This window comes from Oncorhynchus nerka, linkage group LG23 (genome assembly GCF_034236695.1).
Source record: "Oncorhynchus nerka isolate Pitt River linkage group LG23, Oner_Uvic_2.0, whole genome shotgun sequence".
NCBI classification, from domain to species: Eukaryota; Metazoa; Chordata; class Actinopteri; order Salmoniformes; family Salmonidae; genus Oncorhynchus; species Oncorhynchus nerka.
Genome location: NC_088418.1, coordinates 33877695 through 33901184, shown reverse-complemented (window position 1 = coordinate 33901184; position 23490 = coordinate 33877695). Strand labels below are relative to the sequence as shown.

The 23490-nt window shown below is 43.1% G+C and overlaps 1 protein-coding gene across 1 annotated transcript in view; it reads left to right on the top strand.

Annotated features, from left to right (window-relative positions):
• The window catches only part of LOC115107209 (cadherin-23-like), a 578454-nt gene that overhangs the window by 461568 nt on the left and 93396 nt on the right, over positions 1-23490 (top strand). Inside the window, exons 36-38 of the mRNA XM_065008058.1 lie at positions 6649-6876; positions 8449-8670; positions 21759-21878. Coding sequence (XP_064864130.1) covers positions 6649-6876; positions 8449-8670; positions 21759-21878 — 570 coding nt within the window. The remainder of the gene's footprint in view (positions 1-6648; positions 6877-8448; positions 8671-21758; positions 21879-23490) is intronic.

The following is a 23490-nucleotide window of genomic DNA, read 5'->3' as shown; positions in this document are numbered from 1 at the left end:
AACTGATAAATTGATAAAAGATGCAAGTGTTAAGCATGGAATTATAGATACACTTCTCCTTAATGCAACCCCTGTGTCAGATTTCAAAAAGGCTTTACGGCGAAAGCACACCTTGCGATTATGTTAGGCCAGCACCTAGCCACAAAAACATACAGCCATTTTCCAAAGAAGGAGAGGTCTCAGAAAAGTCAGAAATAGCGTTAGAAATATTCACTTACCTTTGATTATCTATATCGGAATGCACTCCCAGGAATCCCAGTTTCACAATAAATGTTTGTTTTGTTAGATATAAAGTCCATAATGTATGTTCAAATACCTCTTATTTGTTCGTGCGTTTAGCCCAGTAATCCAAATGCTCAATGCGCGATCGTTAGTTCCGGCGAAAAGTTTAAAAAGTTATATTACAGTTCGTTAAAAACATGTCAAAGATGTATAGAATCGATCTTTAGGATGTTTTTATCATAAATCTTCAATAATGTTTCAACCTGGCAATTGCAAATGAAAAGGGACGAAGGTACCTCTCGTGGCCATGTGCATGATTTAGCTCATGGCATTCTGCCAGACACCTGACTCAAACAGCACTCATTTGTTCCCCCTTTACAGTAGAAACAAGGTTCTAAAGACTGTTAACATCTAGTGGAAGCCTTAGGAAGTGCAATATGACCCCAAAGACACTTTATATTGGATAGGCAAAAGACTTGAAAACCTACAAACCTCAGAATTCCCACTTCCTGGTTGGATTTTTTCTCTGTTTTTTTGAATGCCATATGATTTCTGTTATACTCACAGACATCATTCAAACAGTTTTAGAAACTTCCGGGTGTGTTCTATCCGAATTTACTAAATATATGCATATTCTAGCTTTTAGGCCTGAGTAGCAGGCAGTTTACTCTGGGCCCCTTATTATCCAAGCTACGCAATACTGCCCCCCAGTCCAAAATATGTTAATTTATGGTTTATTTGAACAGGGAAATGTACCAAACCTAAGCTGAAGCATTTAATGCGTGGAACTATCATAATTATATTTATTAAATCCACCTTGCATCGATTAACTTCTTATGGGCAGGTAGGACGGTAGTGTCCCACCTGGCCAACATCCGGTGAAATTGCAGATCGCGAAATAGAAAAGACAGTACTATAAATATTTAACTTTCATAAAATCACCAGTGTAATACATCAAAATAAAGCTTAACTTCTTGTTAATCCAGACGCTGTGTCATATTTCAATAAGGCTTTACGGCGAAAGCAAACCATGCGATTACCTGAGGACAGCGCCGCACATACAAACACATGAAAAACATATTTCAACCAGGCAGGTGCGACACGAAAGTCAGAAATAGCGATATAAAAAATGCCTTACCTTTGAAGATCTTCTTCTGTTGACACTCCAAAAGCTCCCAGTTACATCACAAATGGTCCTTTTGTTTGATAATGTCCTTTATATCCGTAAAAACTCAGTTTAGCTGGCGCGCTTCAGTCAATAATCCACCCAGTTTCCCTCCATCAAAATGCATACAAAATGAATCCTAAACGTTACTAATAAACTTTTCCAAACAGGTCAAACAACGTTTCTAATCAAACGTTAGGTACCCTAAATCGTAAATAAACGATACAATTTAAGACGGAGAATCGTTATTGTCTTTATCGGAGAAAAATAACAACACGTGCTTGGAAACACTACAGCCAAAATCGGAGCCGCCTAAGAAACACTACAATTTCTGGGTCATTTTTCTAAAAACATGCCTGAAACTCTTTCTAAAGATAGTTGACATCTAGTGGAAGCCCTAGGAACTGCAATCTGGGCCTTATAATAAAAGTGAAAGCCATTGAAAATAATGGTAGGCTGACATTTGTTTTTTTTGGCGATGGTTTGTACTTGGGGTTTCGCCTGCCATATCAGTTATGTTATATTCACAGACATAATTTTAACAGTTTTAGAAACGTTACAGGGGTTTATATCCAAATCTACCAATTATATGCATATCCTAGCTTCTGGCCCTGAGTAACAGGCAGGTCACTTTGGGCACGCTTTTCATCCAGACGTCAAAATACTGCCCCCTACCCAAGAGAGGTTAAAGTTCAAAATTCTAATCTGGGTCTGTGCCCCACATTGGCCACCTCATTTAAAATGTTCTGGTCAAATGTTTGCCACTGATGTGAAAGTTAAATTACACAAAATAATATAAGTTTAAATATATCCATGACATATAAACAGTAAAAAAAAGAAACGTCCCTTTTTCAGAACCTTGCCTTTCAAATATAATGCGGAAAAATCCAAATAACTTCACAGATCTTCATTGAAAAGGGATTAAACACTGTTTCCCATGCTTGTTGAACCACAAACAATGAACCACAAACAATTAATGAACATTAATGAACATGCACCTGTGGAACAGTCGTTAAGACATAAAAAGCTTACAGACGGTAGGCAATTAAGGTCACAGTTATGAAAACTAAGGACACTAAAGAGGCCTTTCTACTGACTGAAAAACATCAAAAGAACGATGCCCAGGGTCCCTGCTCATCTATGTGAACATGCCTTAGGCATGCTGCAAGGAGGCATGAGGACTGCAGATGTGGCCAAGCCAATAAATTGCAATGTCCGTACTGTGAGACGCCTAAGACAGCGCTACAGGGAGACAGGACGGACAGCTGATCATCCTCGCAGTGACAGACCATGTGTAACAACACCTGCACAGGATCGGTACATCCGAACATCACCCCTACAGGTACAGGATGGCAACAACAACTTCCCGAGTTACACAAGGAATGCACAGTCCCTCCATCAGTGCTCAGACTGTCCGCAATAGGCTGAGAGAGGCTGGACTGAGGGCTTGTAGGCCTGTTGTAAGGCAGGTCCTCACCATACATCATTGGCAACAATGTCGCCTATGGGCACAAACCCACCGTTGCTGGACCAGACAGTACTGGCACACAGTGCTCTTCACTGATGAGTTGCTGTTTTGTCTCACAAGGGGTGATGGTCGGATTTGCGTCTATTGTCGAAGGAACGAGCGTTACACGAGGCCTGTACTCTAGAGTGGGATTGATTTAGAGGTGGAGGGTCCATCATGGTCTGGGGCAGTGTGTCACAGCATCATCGGACTGAGCTTGTTATCATTGCAGGAAATCTCAACGCTGTGCGTTACAGGGAAGACATCCTCCTCCCTCATGTGGTACCCTTCCTGCAGGCTCATCCTGGTATGACCCTCAGCTTGACAATGCCACGAGCCATACTGCTTGTTCTGGGCGTGATTTCCTGCGAGACAAGAATATCAGTGTTCTGCCATTGCCAGCAAAGAGCCCGGATCTCAATCCCATTGAGCACGTCTGGGACCTGTTGGATTGTAGGGTGAGAGCTAGGGCCATTCCCCCCAGAAATGTCTGGGAACTTGCAGGTGTCTTGGTAGAAGATTTGGGTAACATCCCACATCAAGAACTGGCAAATCTGGTGCAGTCCATGAGGAGGAGATGCACTGCAGTACTTAATGCAGCTGGTGGCTACACCAGATACTGGCTGTTACTTTTGATTTTGACCCCCCCTTTGTTCAGGGACACATTATTCCATTTCTGTTAGTCACATGTCTGTGGAACTTGTTCAGTTTATGTCTCAGTTGTTGAATCTTGTTATGTTCGATTTTTGCTGAGTTTACAGGAGAACTGCCACTCTTGCGTGTATCGCTAAAATCAATCAGAGGTGAAATATTTCGGCCTAGGTATAAAGCGATCTATAAAAATGTTATGTTAATATGTTTTCCACTAGCTGGGTTTCTGTACAGCACTTTGAGATATCAGCTGATGTACGAAGGGCTATATAAATACATTTTATTTTATTTGATTTATTAATACATGCATGGATGGAGAACATGCTTCCATTTGCTTAAGCCCTACTTGTCCTTGGCAAACATGATCAAAAAATGATAATCAAATCATGGCAAAACCATCTGTGTGATAATGAATTCAGTGCATCATTGTCTATCAATATCGTAAATAGGCCTATGAGACCATAAGACCACAGTAAGTGCACAATCAGCTTATACTCCCATGGGTAGGCCTATATGGTACAACATTTTGTTAAAAAGTGGGGTTAGAATGGTTTTAATTGTCATTTTTGGATAAAATACATTGTTATGTCAAAGTAGATTTTTTTTTTTCATTTTAAAAAACTAATGGAAAATATAACATGCTTGTATATTAGCCTACTAAAAGTTTCCTTACAGGAAGACACACAGCGATTTCTATGAAATCCAATCTGAAAGAGAGCAAGTCTTATTTGGGCTTTTCTGATCCGCGGATCTGACCCATTAGTATCTCCCCTGGAGTTGATAGTGGTTCTCTAAATGGCAGAGAACATGTGGTAAAACCCCTTGGTTTACGCATCTTTGAAGTTTAGACAGTAACAAGAGCCTAATATTTGGGACAGTAACTGAAATCTGGACACTGACAGTAAGGCCTCACTATTATAATATTAACTTCTTTAGAATGAACTGTTTCTTGCAGTAAAATGACAGACCAAATGTTAATTTGTCACACACACAAGTCAGTCAATCAATCACATACTCAATCGCACACACACACACACACATCAATCGCACACACACACACACACACACACACACACACACACACACACACAGCTCTCAATTATTCACATGTTCACCCACAGACTACTAATGTAAGTAAGAGTTCAAATTTTAAAAAACGTTTGTCTGTGTTTGCTTCAATTGAATCTTATCTGAACGGGATGTCCAACTGTGTTTTTAAAAGGTAATTAACTGTTGCTGAAAACACTAATTAGTTAAAATACCACCAATCTACTGGAAATGTAGATAAAGTACTACACTGAACAAAAATATAAATGCAACAATTTACAGTTCATATAAGGAAATCAGCCAATTGAAATAAATTCCTTAGGCCCTAATCTATGGATTTCACATAACTGGGAATACAGATATGCACCTGTTGGTCACATATACCTTAAAAAAATATGGGGGTTGATCAGAAAATCAGTCAGTACCTGGTGTGACCACCATTTGCCTCATACCCGACACTTCTCCTTCGCATAGACTGTTGATTGTGGCCTGTGGAATGTTATCCCACTCCTCTTCAATGGCTGTGTGATGTTGCTGGATATTGGCGTGAACGGGAACATGCTGTCGTGCACGTCGATCCAGAGCATCCCAAATATGCTCAATGGGTGACATGTTTAGTGAGTATGCAGGCCATGGAAGAACTGCAAAATGTTCAGCTTCCCGGAATTGCGACATGATTGCATTATCATGCTGAAACATGAGGTGGTGGCGGCGGATGAATGGCATGACAGTGGGCCTCAGTATCTCTGTGCATTCAAATTGCCATCAATAAAATGCAATTGTGTTCCTTTTCCGTAGCTTATGCCTGTCCATACCACAACCCCACCGCCTTCATGGGACACTCTTTTCATAATGTTGACGTCAGCAAACCGCTCGCCCACACGACTCGACACATGCTGTCTGCCATCTGCCCGGTACAGTTGAAACCAGGATTAATCCGTGAGGAACACACATCTTCAGTCTGCCAGTGGCCATCGAAGGTGAGCATTTACCCACTGAAGTCAGTCAAGATGCCGACTGCTGTCAAGTCAAGAAACTGGTGAGGGTGACGAGCACACAGACGAGCTTCACTGAGACGATTTCTGACAGTTTTTGCAGAAATTCTTCGGTTGTGCAAACCCACAGTTTCATCAGCTGTCTGAATGGCTGGTCTCAGTCGATCCCGCAGGTGAAGAAGCTGGATGTGGAGATCCTGGGCTGGCGTGGTTATACATGGTCAGAGGTTGTGAGGCCGGTTGGACGTACTGCCAAATTCTCTAAAACGACATTGAAGGCTTCTTATGGTAGAGAAACTAACATTACATTCTCTGGTAACAGCTCTGGTGGACATTCCTGCAGTCAGCATGTCAATTGCACGCTCCCTCATCACTTGAGAAATCTGTGGCATTGTATTGTGTGTCAAAACTGCACCTTTTAGAGTGATCTTTTATTGTCCCCAGGACAAGGTGCACCTGTGAAATGATCATGCTGTTTCATGCTTCTTGATATGCCACACCTGTCAGGTGCATGGATTATCTTGGCAAAGAAGAAATGCTTACTAACAACATTTGAGAACAACATTTTAAAGAAATAAGGAAATAATATGGTTGTGCATATGGAAGATTTCTGGGATATTTTATTTCAGTTCATGAAACACTTTACACCAACACTTTACATGTTGCATTTGTATTTTTGTTCAGTGTAGTTGAACTACATGTAGTGGAGCTACTCCCCAACACTTGTAGGTTCGATCCCTTCAACCAACTTTTGCCCATTCTGTTCCCCTACCCTTTCTAACCTCTCATGCTGTACTGCCTGAATACAAGCCCCCAATGAATGGAGAGTAGAATTTCACTCTGCTTTAAAAACAAATATTTGCTGTACATAGAAAAGATTGTGTATTACTCACAGGATGCTGATAAGTTATTGTCTGTCTGTCTGTCTGTCTGTCTGTCTGTCTGTCTGTCTGTCTGTCTGTCTGTCTGTCTGTCTGTCTGTCTGTCTGTCTGTCTGTCTGTCTGTCTGTCTGTCTGTCTGTCTGTCTGTCTGTCTGTCTGTCTGTCTGTCTGCCTGCTAGAATGTGGGAGGCGGTACGTCCGTCCTGCGCGTGGTGGCCACAGACCGTGACATCGGGCCCAACGCCATGCTCTTCTACTACATCACCTCGGGTAACAATGATCTCACCTTCCGGATGGACCGCATGACCGGTGAGATGGTGACACGACCATCCCCACCTGACCGTGAGCGCCAGCAGGAGTACCGGCTGATCATGATGGTGGAGGACGACGGCGCGCCGTCACTATCGGTGAGTCGGAGAGCAGGGTTATTTCGGGATCAAAAAGAGGCTTAGGTGGTGAGCATGGCAGGGGGCGTGGTAATGAGCGCCGTTGGCGTGGCTACATTTTAGAGATTTTTTTGGGGGCCCTCAACTTGACACTGTCGATGTTGTTTTGAATTTTGACCCTAATTCCCTGCAATTCTACGAATTTCTCCATGTAACAAAAACATTTTTGGTGCAGTTTAAAAGCTAATTTCATGCCACAAATTTCTTGTTGTAACTTCTTGTAATTTACTGTATCACAATTCCCGTTGGTCAGAAGTTTACATACACTACGTTGACTGTGGCTTTAAACAGCTTGGAAAATTCCCGAAAATTATTTGATGGCTTTAGAAGCTTCCTATAGGCTAATTGACATCATTTTTGTCCATTGGAGGTGTACCTGTGGATGTTTTTCAAGGTATACCATCAAACTCAGTGCCTCTTTGCTTGACATCATGGGGAAATCAAAAGAAATCATACAAGACCTCAGAAAAAAAATTGTAGACATCCACAATTCTGGTTGATACTTGGGAGCAAAAGGTCCCGCGTTCATCTTTACAAACAATAGAACGCAAGTATAAACACCATGGGACCACGCAGCCGTCATACCGCTCAGGAAGGAGACGTACATTTTGGAGAAATATCCTCTGGTCTGATGAAACAGAACTGTTTGGCCATAATGACCATCATTATGTTTGGAGGAAAAAGTGGGAGGCTTGCAAGCCGAAGAACACCATCCCAACCGTAAAGCACGGTGGTGGCAGCATGTTGAGATGTGTCTGTTAGTTGAACTCTGTGAAGCATTTATTTCGGCTGAAATTTCTGAGGCTGGTATCTCTTATGAACTCATTCTCTGCAGCAGACGTAACTTTGGGTCTTCCTTTCCTGTGGCGGTCCTCATGAGAGCCAGTTTCATCATAGTGCTTGGTAGTTTTTGCGACTGCACTTGAAGAAACTTTAAAAGTTCTTGAAATTTTCCAAATTGACTTACCTTCATGTCTTAAAGTACTGATGGACTGTCATTTCTCTTTGCTTATTTCAGCTGTTCCTGCCATAATATGGACTTGGTCTTTTACCAAATAGGGCTATATTCTGTGTACCATCCTTACCTTGTCACAACACAACTGATTGGGTCAAACACAGCAACATACATTCCACAAATTAACTTTTAACAAGGCACACCTTTTAATTTAAATGCATTCCAGGTGATTACCTCATGAAGCTGGTTGAGAGAATGCAAAGAGTGTGCAACGCTATCATCAAGGCAAAGGGTGGCTACTTTGAAGAACCTCAAATATAAAATACTTTTTTCGTTACTACATAATTCCAAATGTGTTATTCTATTGTTTTGATGTCTTCACTATTATTCTACAATGTAGAAAAAATAAAGAAAAACCCTTGAATGAGTAGGTTTGTCCAACTTTTTGACTGGTACTCTAGATCTTTTAAAAATGGAGTATCAAAATTATTTGTGTGCTGGAGTTTATTTTTTTTCAATAATGTACAGTTTGTGCCCTCAGCATGCTTTTTCTACACCCTTTTCTGTCTCATCACCAGTCATCGACTACCATCTACGTGCGTATAGTGGATGAGAACGACAACGCGCCAGAGTTTCCAGAGGAAGAGTATGTGACGGTGCTGAGCGAGGGCCCCAACACCGTGGGTGCCATTATTGCCACGGTAACCGCCATCGACCCAGACGAGGGCCTCAATGGCACCCTGCGATATGCCATCAACCACGGAAACCTGGACATCACCTTCCACATCAATCACACTACCGTAAGAATATGGACAGATATTTTACACTGATACCTAACCTACTTTGTTCTGTGCAGACCTTGGTTTTTCTACTATTTGAAAACCCTTCAGATAGTTTAGCTGTGATTGATTGCGCTTTCCTTGCGCATTCAAAGAAATAGAAAAATATAATTAAATGTTATTCATCGCATGTTCCGAATACAACAGATCTAGACTTAACCATGAAATGCTTGTCTATGACCCCTTCCCAATGATGCAGAGTTTAAAAATAATAATAATAAAAAGAAAAGTTGTAACACAAGGAATAAAATACACAAGAATGGAGCTATATACAGGGAGTGCTATATACCAGATCAATGTGCAGGAGTATGAGGTATTTGAGTTAGATTTATACAACGGTTGGTTGTAATCCTGAATGCTTATTGGTTAAAACAGCATTCCAGCTGATTTCTCTTCCACATTTACCACCAGCTAAATCGATGACGTTAAAATACCAATTTACTCTATTCCATGTGACTACGCAATCCACTGTCACTTCAGCCCAGCCAGGTAATTTATACATTTGATCTCCACTATAAAAAGCATCTAGACATTATCTCACATTTCTTTTAGACTAAAGTTTAGTTTTCAATAACGGAGATTTGTATAAACCTTGCTGTCTGTCTCTCCGGCATTTGCAACATTGTTTCGATATTGAAATTCAATCCCCAGCTTTCCCATAGTAATGAACGTGTTGGGAGTCGGGATGAGACAGACAGGTAGGCATCTTTTCTCAGCTAGCTGAAATCATGAATCAGCATAATTTGTATGGATATATACAAATAAAAAACAGGTCAAATGAAGTGCAGCTAGTTTGAAGTCTTTTCGGCTTAAGTTTGAAGTGATTGTGTTAGCTGTGTTTCTGGATAGATCCTCTGAACAACAATGTCCTGACGAGAGAGCACGTTTTCTACACCAGGCAAAATCACGCCTCAATTAGCTCATTGTTATGGGTTTATCCAATTAAATGTCACTAGAAAACAGATGCACTGTTTGACGTTACTGTAAGTTAGCCATAGTTGGCTAGCTAGCAAGCAAGAGATAAAAACGTTGCCAGACAGTTTGGCAATGGAACATTTAGAATGAACGACTGGGTTGTTCCAAAGATACAGAACAAAAAGACTGAATGACTGGGTCGAGTCTCTGGCAACCAAACCAATAGAATGAATGACCAGCCGGCTTGGGTAGCAACTCTATATTTGTGTCTGGACTGTATCTTGTGGAAGGATGAAATAGTATGAATAAATTCATCAAAATAAAGTTAATGAAAATATGTAAATAATTCTTTGAATATGTTGGTAACCCGTTGTATAAAAGTGAAAAACATCGTGTCAATATGTCCCCCAAACACTGGCTTCTCGGGCATTATCCCTTATAGGGATAGCCCCCTTTTATTTATTTTTTGCCTAAATGACATACCCAAATCTAACTGCCTGTAGCTGAGGCCCTGAAGCAAGGATATGCATATTCTTGGTAGCATTTGAAATGAAACACTTTGACGTTTTTGGAAATGTGAATTGAATGTAATTTTGAATTTAACACATTTGATTTGGTAGAAGAAAATACAAAGAAAAAACCAACCGGTCTTTTTCTACCATCATCTTTGAAATGCAAGAGAAAGGTTCTAGCCAGTTCTAGCCATCACTCTGGTTGTAATTCCGATAGTCCACAAGATGGCAGCAGTGTATGTGCAAAGTTGATGGATGGATAACTTGAAGTATGAGAGAACTACGAGACTTTTAGTGTGAAGTCCCCAGGTACATTTGGGCAAATCGTGAAGGAGCCATTCCCATTCATATTACATTTTCCTTCAAGAATATCTTCAAATCTCTATACTTTGATTTAGCTTTTCAAGTGTTATTTCCATATTATAAGTTCAACATTTGCAAAATAACTAGTTTTCATAACTTCATAACTCTTAATATTGTTATAATTTTTGTCCAAAATGAAAAGGCCTGCTGTCGTACAAGGTTAGTAGCTACATTTTATGACATATGCATGGTTTCCAGATACTCCCGTAAATCACAGCTCATTGGCTATCTAGCTAGCTTTGTTTGACCCCGATTAGCGCTTAATTGACAAAGATACAATCGTTCAAGTGATGACCGCCCGCTTCATCGGCGTGCCATGAAGGCGTCACTCTGTGACCAAATATGGTGTCCTATAGGATATACTACACCCCTAATGATATAGTGAAGTCGTGTTACCTTCTAGGATCTCCTAGGAATACATACAAACGTGATTTGACTCATTGAAACAACATTTAGGGTGATATTTTCACAGTTTCCTGTCTTTGCAAATTGAACGAGTGTAACGGTTGTTGTCTGGAGATAGAGAGGACCAAAGCGAGTCGTGGTTAGTGTTCATCTTTTTAATGGAAAACTGAACACTTCAAAAACACAAAACAACAAAGTGACAAACGAGTCCCCTCCTATAGGGGAGGGTCTGGGTGGGCATCTGTCCGCGGTGGCGACTCTGGCTCTGGACGTGGACCCCACTCCACCGTAGTCTAAGTCCGCTTCTGTGGCCTCCTAGGAACGGCGACCCTCGCCGCCAATCTAGGACTGGCAACCCTACTAAAGGGCCCCACTGGACTGAGGGGCAGCTCCGGAATGAGGGGCAGCTCCGGACTGAGGGGCATCTCCGGACTGAATTGCAGCTCCGGGACTGAAGCGCAATTCCGGCATCGCCGGCGTGACAGGCGGCTCTGGCAGCTCCTGGCTGACTGAAGGCTCTGGCGGGTCCTGGCTAGCTGGCGGATCTGGCGGCTCCTGGCTGGCTGGCGGCTCTGGCGGCTCAGGACAGACTGGCGGCTCTGGCGGCTCAGGACATACTGGCGGCTCTGGCGGCTCAGGACAGACGGGAGACTCTGGCGGCTAAGGACAGACGGGAGACTATGGCGGCTCAGGACAGACGGGAGACTCTGGCGGCTCAGGACAGGCTGGAGACTCTGGCGGCTCAGGACAGACGGGAGACTCTGGCGGCTAAGGACAGGCGGGAGACTCTGGCGGCTCAGGACAGGCGGGAGACTCTGGCGGCTCAGGACAGACGGGAGACTCTGGCGGCTCAGGACAGGCGAGAGACTCTGGCGGCTCAGGACAGGCGGGAGACTCTGGCGGCTCAGGACAGACGGGAGACTCTGGCGGCTCAGGACAGACTGGAGACTCTGGCGGCTCAGGACAGACGAGGCGCACTGTAGGCCTGGTGCGTGGCGCCGGCACTGGTGGTACCGGGCTGGGGACACGCACCTCAGGGCGAGTGCGAGGAGCAGGAACAGGGAGTACTGGACCCTGAAGGCGCACTGGTGGCCTGGTGCGTGATGCCGGCACTGGTGGTACTGGGCCAAGGACACGCACCTCAGGGCGAGTGCGAGGAGCAGGAACAGGGTGTACTAGGCTCTGGAGACGCACAGGAAGCCTGGTGCCACCGGAGGGCTGGTGCGTGGAGATGGCACCGGATAGACCGGACCGAGAAGGCGCACTGGAGATCTGGAGCACCGAGCCTGCCCAACCTTTACCTGGTTGAATGCTCCCCGTAGCCAGGCCAGTGCGGCGAGGTGAAATAGCCAGCACTGGGCTGTGCTGGCGAACCGGGGATGCCATATGTAAGGCTGGTGCCATATATGCCGGCCCGAGGAGACGCACTGGAGACCAGATGCGTAGAGCCGGCTTCATGGCACCTGGCTCGATGCCCAGCCGATACGAGGAGCTGGAATGTACCACACCGGGCTATGCTCACGCACCGGGGACACTGTGTGCTCCACCGCATAACACGGTGCCTGCCCGACACAAAGCCCTCTATGTCCACGATAAGCACTGGGAGTTGGTGCAGGTCTCCTACCTGCCTTAGCCACACTCCCCGTGTGCCCACCCCCAATACATTTTTGGGGCTGCCTCTCAGGCTCTCTTGCCAGCCGTGTTCCCTCAAAGCGCTGGCTCCCTTTAGCTGCTGCCTCCGCTCTCCTGGCTGCCTCCACCTGTTCCCATGGGAGGCGATCCCTTCCAGCCAGAATCTCCTCCCATGTGTAGCAACCCTTGCCATCTAGAATGTCCTCCCATGTCCATTCCTCCTTATCGCGCTGCTCCTGCTGCTGCTGCCTGTTACCACACTGCTTGGTCCTTTTTTGGTGGGTGGTTCTGTAACGGCAGTCGTCTGGAGATAGAGAGGACCAAAGCGCAGTGTGGTTAGTGTTCATCGTTTTAATGGAAAACTGAACACTTCAAAAACACAAAACAACAAAGTGACAACCGAAACAGTTCTATCTGGTGCAGACACACAAAGACTGAAAATAACCACCCACAAACAGAAAACAGGTACCTAAATATGGTTCCCAATCAGAGACAATGACTAACAACTGCCTCTGATTGAGAACCATATCAGGGAAAACAAGAAACCCAACCAAGAAACACAAAATATAGAATACCCACCCAACTCACGTCCTGACCAACTAAAACAAAGAAATAACACAAGAACTAGGGTCAGAACGTCAAACATATCTTTATGTTTGAAGCCTGAAATGTGGCAAAAGGTCGCAAAGTTCAAGGGGGCCGAATACTTTCGCAAGGCACTGTATATCTGTTCTTAGTTCTACATTTTGTTGAATGGGGCATGCTTATTTAAGATGGAAGGGAAAGCACTTTTAAAGAGCAATCAGTTATCCTTTACTGACGGGATGAGGTCAATATCCTTCCAGGTTACCCGGGCCAGGTCGATTAGAAAGGCCTGCTCGCTGAAGTGTTTTAGGGAGCGTTTGACAGTGATGAGGGGTGGTCATTTCACCGTGGATTACGCATGCAGTGCCACCCATTAAGCACGCAGGCAATGCGGCAATGATTGCTGAGATCCTGGTTGAAGACAGCAGAGGTGTATTTAGAGGGCAAGTTGGTCAGGATGATATCTAAGAGGGTGCCCATGGTTACGGATTTGGGGTTGTACCTGGTAATTTGTGTGAGATTGAGGGCATCTAGCTTAGATTGTAGGACAGCCGGGTTGTTAAGCATGTCCCAGTTTAGGTCACATAACAGTAGGAGCTCTGAAGATAGATGGGGGCAATCAATTCACATATGGTGCCCAGGGCACAGCTGGGGGCTGAGGGTGGTCTATAACAAGCGGGAATGGTGAATTTTTTTAAGTAGAAGCTTGAACTGTTTGGGCACAGACCTGGACAGCATGACAGAACTCTGCAGACTGTCTCTGTAGTAGATTGAACTCCACCCCCTTTGGCAGTTCTATCTTGGCAGAAAATGTTATAGTTAGGGATGGAAATTTCAGGATTTTTGGTGTACTTCCTAAGCCAGGATTCAGACACGGCTAGGACATCCAGGTTGGCAGAGTGTGCTAAAGCATTGAATAAAACATGCATGAAGCCAAGGCTTTTGCGGTTACAGAAGTCAACAAATGAGAGTGCCTGGGGAATGGGAGTGGAGCTAGGCGCAGCAGGGCCTGGATTAACCTCTACATCACCAGAGAAACAGAGGAGGAGTAGGATAAGTGCACATTTAAAGGCTATAAGAACTGGTCGTCTAGTGCGTTCGGAAAACAGAGAGTAAAAGGAGCAAGTTTCTGGGCATGGAAGAATAGATTCAAGGCATAATGTACAGACAAGGCTAGGACGTGAATACAGTGGAGGTAAACCTAGACAAAACCTAGACGAGAGAGGTTTTGTCTCTAGAAACACCATTTAAACCAGGTAAGGTCACCGCATGTGTGGGAGGTGGAACAAAAGGACTAGCTAAGGTATATTGAGCATGTCTGGAGGCTCTACAGTGAAATAAGACAATAATCACTAACCAAAACAGCAATGGACAAGGCATAATGACATAAGGGAGAGGCATCCGTAGCCGAGTGATCATAGAGTCCAGTGAGTAGCTAGGCGAGCTGGAGACACGGCGATTCAGACAGCTAGCGGGCCGGGGCTAGCAGAAGGGCCTTAGGGGTACGTCGCGATGGAAGCGTCTGTTGAAACCCCCTCGGACGGTTACGTCATCAGACCAGTCGTGATGGATCGTCGGGGCTCCATGTAGGCAGTAAAGGGGTCCAGGCCATTTGGCAAAATAGGTATTGGCTGATGGACCGCTTCAGCTAGCCGGGAGATGGGCCTAGCTCGGGGCTAACTGGTGCTTGCTTCGGGACAGAGACGTTAGCCAGGAGTAGCCACTCGGATAGCAGCTAGCTAGCTGCGATGATCAAGGTGAAAAGGTTCAGGCTTGCGATAGGAATCCGGAGATGTGGAGATATGGTAGAGAAAAAGCAGTCCGATATGCTCTGGGTTGAATCACGCTGTGCAGACTGGCAGGAGTTGACCGGCCTGAGGCTAGCTGATGACCACTAGCAGTGGCTAACTGACAACTAGCTAGTAGCTAGGCTAGTTAGCTGGCTAGCTTCTGTTGGGGGTTCTGGTTCTAAAATATAAAAAATAGCAGATCCATACCATATTGGTTGAGGCGGGTTGCAGAAGAGTATTTTGAAATTGAGGTTAAAAATATAAAAAATATATACGAAGATAAAAAAGATGTATACACGGGACAAGACAAAGTCAAAGACGTCTGACTGCTGCACCATCTTGGATTGTTACGTGATGAATTAAATGTAGTTAATTGATTTGATACGACACCTGTGACTGATTTGTTAAACTCCTCAATGCTCTAGGATGAATCCAGGAAAATTACCCAGTCTGTACTAGAAAAACAGTCTTGTAGTCTCGTGTCTGCTTCATCTGATCGCTTTTGTATTGGTACTTCCTGTTTGAGCTTGTTGTTTGTTAACAGGAAGCAGGAGAATAGAGTCATGGTCAGATTTGCCGAAGGGGGGACGAGAGAGGGCCTTATGCATTTCTGGGAGTGGAATATAAGTGGTCTAAAGTTTTAGAAGCCATAGTAGCGCAGGAGATGTGTTGGTAGAAGTGAGGGAGAACGGTTTTAAGTCTTCTGGTATTAGTCTCGTTCACCAGAAATGCTGCTTCTGGGTGAGAGGTTTCTTGTTTGTTTATGGCCCAATACAGTTCGGTGACTGCCAAAGTGGTGGAGTTATGTATACAGCAGTGATGATTACGGACTAAAACTCTCTTGGTATTCTATATCAGGTGAGAAACAGCTTGAGATTTGCTTCGCACTGGAAGTTGCGCACCAGTTGTTGTTTATAAAGAGACATAGCCCTCTCCTTTTGGACTTGCCAGAGGCTGCGTTCGTCCGATCGTGTCGCTGCATGGAGAAACCACTGAGTCCTACGTACATAGAATCATCCAGCCACGTCTCTGCAAGGCATATAATATTACAGATTTTCAAGTCTCTGATAGGAAACTCTGGAACGAAGCTCATCCATCTTTTTCTCAAGTGACTGGACATTTGCCAATAGAACAGAGGGGGGTGCTGGTCGATATTCTCTTAGTCTCAATCTCATCAGGATGCCGGCACGTCTCATGTGTCTACGCCTGCAGTGTTTTGGTAGTCCATGAAACAAAGGAATGGGGTCCGGTATGAACAAGGGAACAGCTGAGTTGGTGTTAAAGTCGGATTTGAAATTAAATCAAGGTTAATAATAAATGTCGATCTGATGTCCAGAAGTATTTGGCGGTCATACAGTGTCAAGAAAAAGTATGTGAACCCTTTGGAATTACCTGGATTTCTGCATAAATTGGCCATAACATTTGATCTGATCTTCATCTATGTCACAACACTAGACAAACACAGTCTGCTTAAGCTAATAACACACAAACAATTATATGTTTTCATGTCTTTATTGAACACACTGTGTAAACATTCACAGTGTAGGGTGGAAAAAATATGTGAACCCTTGCATTTAATAACTGGTTGACCTCCTTTGGCAGCAGTAAAGTTAACCAAACGTTTTCTGCAGTTGCGGATCAGACCTGTCCAACGGTCGGGAGGAATTTTGAACCATTGGTCTTTACAAAATTGTTTCAGTTCAGCAATATTCTTAGGATATCTGGTGTGAACCGCTCTCGAGGTCATGCCACAGCATTTTAAATCGGGTTGAGTTCAGGACTCTGACTGGGTCACTCCAGAAGGCGTATTTCCTTCTGTTGAAGCCAATCTTTGTTGATTGACCTCTGTGTTTTGGTTCGTTGTCCTATTGCGTCACCCGACTTCTGTTGAGCTTCAATTGGCGGACATATACAGTGCCTTGCAAAAGCATTCATCCCCCTTGGCATTTTTTCCTATTTTGTTGCATTACATCCTGTAATTTAAATTGATTTTATTTTGGATTTAATGTAATGGACATACACAAAATAGTCCAGATTGGTGAAGTGAAATGAAAAAAATTACTTGTTTAAAAAAATGTAACAAATAAAAAACAGAAAAGTGGCGCGTGCTTATATATTCACCCCCTTTGCTATGAAGCCCCTAAATAAGATCTGGTGCAACCAATTACCTTCAGAAGTCACACAATTAGTTAAATAAAGTTCACCTGTGTGCAATCTAAGTGTCACATGATCTGTAACATGATCTTAGTATATATACACAAATCAAATAGATTTATATAGCCTTTCTTACATCAGCTGATATATCAAAGTGGTGTACTGAAACCCAGCCTAAAACCACAAGCAATGCAGGTGTAGAAGCACCTACACCTGTTCTGAAAGGCCCCAGAATCTGCAACACCACGTAGCAAGGGGCACCATGAAGGAGCTCTCCAAACAGGGACAAAGTTGTGGAGAAGTACAGATCAGGGTTGGTTTATAAAAACAATATCAGAAACTTTGAACATCCCACGGAGCACCGTTAAATCCATTATTAAAAAATTTAAAGAATATGGCACCACAACAAACCTGCCAAGAGAGGGCCGCCATCAAAAACTCACTGACCAGACAAGGAGGGCATTAATCAGAGAGGCATCGAAGAGACCAATGATAACCCTGAAGGAGCCGCAAAGCTCCACAGCGGGGATTGGAGTATCTGTCCATAGAACCACTGTAAGCCGTATACCCCACAGAGCTGGGCTTTACGGAAGAGTGGCCAGAAAAAAAGTAATTGCTTCAAATCAAATCAAATTTTATTTGTCACATGCACCGAATACAACAGGTGTAGACCTTACAGTTAAAGGGGCGGCAGCGTAGTGGTTAGAGCGTTGGACTAGTAACCGGAAGGTTGCGAGTTCAAACCCCCGAGCTGAAGGTACAAATCTGTCGTTCTGCCCCTGAACAGGCAGTTAACCCACTGTTCCCAGGCCGTCATTGAAAATAAGAATGTGTTCTTAACTGACTTGCCTGGTTAAATAAAGGTACAATTAAAAAATGTAAAGGCTTATTTATGAGCCCCTAACCGACAGTGCAGTTTCAAAAAATATGGATAAGAATAAGAGATAAATGTAACAAGTAATTAAAGAGAAGCAGTAAAAAATAACAATATACACAGGGGGGTGCCGGTACAGAGTCAATGTTCGGGGACACCGGTTAGTTGAGGTAGGTAGAGTGACTATGCATAGATGACAACAGAGCGTGGCAGTGGTGTGGAGGGGTGGGGGCAATTGTGAATAGTCTGGGTAACCATTTGACTAGATGTTCAGGAGTCTTATGGCTTTGGAGTAGAAACTGTTTAGAAGCCTCTTGGACCTAGAATTGGCGCTCCGGTACCGCTTACCGTGTGGTAGCATAGAGAACAGTCTATGACTAGGGTGGCTGGAGTCTTTGAAAATGTTCAGGGCCTTCCTCTGACACCGCCTGGAATAGAGGTCTGGGCCATTCACTCTACCGTCTGTGTGCCATGTGGTCGGAGGACAAGCAGTTTCCATACCAGGCAGTGATGCAACCAGTGCTCTCGATGGTGCAGCTGTATAATCTTTTGAGGATCTGAGGACCCATGCCAAATGTTTTCAGTCTCCTGGGGGGGAATAGGTTTTGTCGTACCCGATTCACAACTGTCACGGTGGACCATGTTAGTTTGTTGGTGATGTGGACACCAAGGAGCTTGAAGCTCTCAACCTGCTCCACTGCAGCCCCGTCGATGAGAATGGGGCATGCTCGGTCCTCTTTTTCCTGTAGTCCACAATCATCTTCTTTGTCTTGATCAGAAAAAATAAGAACATTTAAAAATAAGCAAACACATTTGGTGTTCGCCAAAAGGCATGTGGGAGACTCCCCAAACATATGGAAGATGGTTCTCTGGTCAGATGAGACTAAAATTGAGCTTTTTGGCCATCAAGAAAAACGCTATGTCTGGTGCAAACCCATAACCTTTCATCACCCCGAGAACAACATCCCCATAGTGAAGCATTGTCGTGGCAGCATCATGCTGTGGGAATGTTTTTCAACGGCAGGGCCTGGGAAACTGGTCAGAATTGAAGGAATAATGGATAGCACTAAATACAGGGAAATTCTAGAGGGAAACCTGTTTCGGTCTTCCAGAGATTTGAGACTGGGACGGAGGTTCACCTTCCAGCATGACAATGACCCTAATCATACTAATAAAGCAAAACTTGAGTGGTTTAAGGGGACACATTAAATGTCTTGGAATGGCCTAGTCAAAGCCCAGACCTCAATCCAGTGTAGAATCTGTGGTAGGACTTAAAGATTGCTGTACACCAGCAGGAACCCATCCAACTTGAAGGAGATGGAGCAGTTTTGCCTTGAAGAATGGTCAAAAATTCCAGTGGCTATATGTGCCAAGCTTATAGAGACATACACCAAAATACTTGCAGCTGTGTTTGCTGCAAAAGGTGGATCTACAAAGTATTGACTTTGGGGGGGTGAATAGTTATGGACGCTCAAGTTCAGTTTTTTTCCTTATTTCTTGTTTGTTTCACAATAAAACATATTTAGCATCTTCAAGGTGGTAGGAATATTGTGTAAAACAAATGATTACAACCCCCCCAAAATCTATTTTAATTCCAGGTTGTAAGGCTAGAAAAAAGGAAAAATGCCAAGGGTGGGAGAAAACTTCCGCTAGCCACTATAGCCTTTGATTCTCCTGCAAAATGTCTTGATAAACTTGGGAATATATTTTTTCTGTTGATTATAGCACGCTTTCCAGACCCTGAGCAAGCAAAGCAGTCCCAAACCATGATGCTCTCTCCACCATACTTTACAGTTGGGATGTGATTTTGATGTTGGTGTGCTGTGCCTTTTTTTCTCCACACATAGGGTTATGTGTTCCTTCCAAACAACTCAACTTTAGTTTTATCTGTCCACAGAGCATTTTGTTCCAGAGATTTCTGTAAGTCTTTAGCTGACACTCTAGAATTCTTCTGAAACTCATTGAGCATTCTGCACTGTGGTCTTGCAGTCGTCTTTGCAGAACGGCCATTCCTAGGGAGAATAGCAACAGTGCTGAACTTTATAGACAATTTGTCCTACTGTGGACTGATGAACATTAAGGTTTTTAGAGATACTTTTCTAACCCTTTCCAGCAGTGTGCAAATCGACAATTCTTAGTCTTAGGTCTTCTAAGATCTCTTTTGTTCGAAGCATTGTTCACATTCTTATGAATAGCAAACTCTAATTTTGTGAGTGTTGTTGTTTGGCAGGGCAGCTCTAACCAACACCTCCAATTTATTATCATTGATTGGACTCCAAGGTTAGCTGACTCCTGACTCAAATTAGCTTTTGAAGAAGTCATTAGCCTAGGGGTTCACATACTTTTTCCTATCTACACTGTGAATGTTTAAATTATGTTTTCAAAATAGACAAGAAAAACACAATTTGTGTGTTTTTAGTTTAAGCACACTATGTTTGTCTATTGTTGTGACCAAGATGAAGTTCAGATCAAATGTTATGACTCATGCAGAAATACAGGTAATTCCAAAGGGTTCACATACTTTTTCTTGCCACTGTATGTGATAATACTATGAACTTTCTGTAAAAATTGTTTTAGATAAACAAAACAAAAACTCATTTTCCCATCGGCCCATCTTTTAGTATCAGAATTGTTGCAGAAGTGCTAACCCTGCCCATCAGGGACACTAGGAAGGTTAAAACCTGTTAAGGTATAGGGGGCAGCATTTTCACTTTTGGATAAATAGCGTGCCCAATTTCAACTTCCTGCTACTCATGCCAGGAATATATGATATGCATATGATTAGTAGGTGTGGATAGAAAACACTCTGAAGTTTCTAAAACTGGTTCAATCATGTCTGTGACTAAAACAGAACTCATGTAGCAGGCAAAACCCAGAGGACTAACTGTTCAGATGTTTTATTTTTGCCTCTGACCGTTCCCTCAGTTGTCTTTGCCAAGGGATATTTGATAGGGACCATTTTACAGTTCCTAAGACTTCAACTGGATGTCACCAAGTCTTTGGAATTTGGTTGAGGTTAATCACTTGTGCAACGAAGAAGAAGCACATGCTGGAACAAGGTTACACTGTTGAGAGTTGTTTACTTGCTGTATTGAATACAGATTGCCCAGTCTACAATTTGATTGATTATTAACGTTTAAAAATACCTAAAGTTGTATTACAAAAGTAGTCTGAAATATTTTGGCAAAGTTTATAGGCAACTTTTGAAATGTTTTGTAGTGACGTTGTGTTTTGGAAAGCTGTTTTTTTCTGGATCAAACGTGCTTTATAAATGGACATTTTGGGTATACATGGACGGAATTAATCGAAAAAAAAGTACCAATTGTGATGTTTATGGGACATATTGGAGTACCAACAAAAGAAGCTCGTCAAAGGTAATGCATATTTTATATTTTATTTCAGCGTTTTGTGTAGCGCCTGCTACGCTAGCTCTTTTGTTTACTACTGCTGTCAGATGGGTGCATACTATCAGATAATAGCTTCTTATGCTTTCGCCGAAAAGCATTTTTTAAATCTGAGATGTTTGCTGGATTGACAACGAGTGTAGCTTTAATTGAGTATCTTACATGTGTGATTTCATGAAATTTTGAATTGTATAACATTTTATTTGAATCTGGCGCTCTGCATTTCCCCAGGGAATTGGCCAGTTGAGACGCTAGCGTCTCCCTATCCTCAAGAGCAGCCGCTCAAAGTATTTGAAAGATTTCAAGTAGTATTTGAACCCAGGTCTGGTACTATGTGTAGGATGTGAGTGTACAGTATTTAGAATAGCATTGAGTGTTAAAGTATTTGTCTTTTTGTGCATGTGTATGTGTCCAGGGACGGATTGTTGCAGTGAAGGAGCTGGACTTTGAGATCAGCAATGGACACTACGCACTTATCGTCACAGCAACGGACCAGTGTCCTATCCATGCCCTCCGCCTGACTTCCAGCACCACGGTGATGACAATGACACACACATACACACACAACATGACAGTAACTCTTTTTACACTGCATGTTCATCATAACATGCAGTTATAATTTAATTGTTTTATCAAGGTAATTTACTTATAAATCAGCCTATTTAAAGCCATTCGCTTTGCAACAGTTTTGGCTGATAGCCACGCTTCCCAGCTTGAGTTTGCCTTTGAAGACTCTGGGGTATTGGGTTTCATATCCACAGCTGGGAAGTCCTACTTGCACTTTCCTTCACTGGTTGGACTGTCCGTCAATTTGGTTTTTCTATATCTAGTTTAATTTAAAAAACGTGAACATTATTTGTCGATGTGAAACAAAACCACATTGTGTTCATCACAGACATACAACTTTTATAGGATATGAAAGCTAAGATCGTAACGAATTCATAGAATGGCTAACCAACTCTGAGTTTCAGTAGGGGAGGGACACAAGAATGAATGAAAGCCGTGAACCATAAATAATGTACATTTGTGCTAACCATGTTATATGATAATTTATTACAGTACTAAGGCAGCTGAAATCTTTTAGGATGTAATTTGTAAAGTTGATTGTAAATGTATGTATATTATCAGAAAAAATATTCAGGCCCTATTCCCTCATTTTTCAGGAATAGGGTCTATCATATTTTCATAAGATTTACTATTTTTCATACTATTTACTGGATCTTTTGATTTGAAAAAGCTAACCATCTGAGATTTCTAGCAGTATGCAGCATTACTAGGTACTGTTCATGGCCCTCTCATGATAATTGATTTATTCTGGCATTGAAACATCATATTATTCCTAACAGGTTAATGTAGTTTATACACACATCATATTGTACTTGCAATCTGTGGCATATGCAGGCGTTTTGGTTTAGTCAAATGAATGACCACAAAAATGTTTTCCAAAAAGTTAACTATCCCTTTAATCACATCATAAACATCAAATCAAATGTTATTTGTCACATGCGCCAAATACAAGAAGTTTTAAGAAAAAAAATGATCAATAGAAAATAAAAGTAACAATTTTCAGCAGCAGTAAAATAACAAGCAAGGCTGTATACAGGGGGTACCAGTACAAAGTCAATGTGCGGGGACATCGGTTAGTCGAGGTAATTGAGGTAATATGTACATGTAGGTAGAGATAAAGTGACTATGCATAGATTATAAACAGAGAGTAGCAGCAGCGTAAAAGAGGGGTCTGTGTAGCCCTTTGATTAGCTGTTCAGGAGTCTTATGGCTTGGGGGTAGAAGCTTGGGGGTAGAAGCCTTTTGGACCCAGACTTGGCGCTCCGGTACCACTTGCCGTGCAGTAGCAGAGAGAACAGTATAAGACTAGGGTGGCTGGAGTCTTTGACTATTTTTAGGGCCTTCCTCTGACACAGCCTGGCATAGAGGTCCTGGATGGCAGGAAGCATGGCCCCAGTGATGTACTGGGCCATTCTCACAACCCTCTGTAGAGCCTTGCGTTCGGAGGACGAGCAGTTGCCATACCAGGCAGTGATGCAGTGATGCTCTCGATGTTGCAGCTGTAGAACCTTTTGAGGATCTGGTGACCCATGCCAAATGTTTTCAGTCTCCTGAGGGGGAAGAGGCTTTGTCGTCATGGC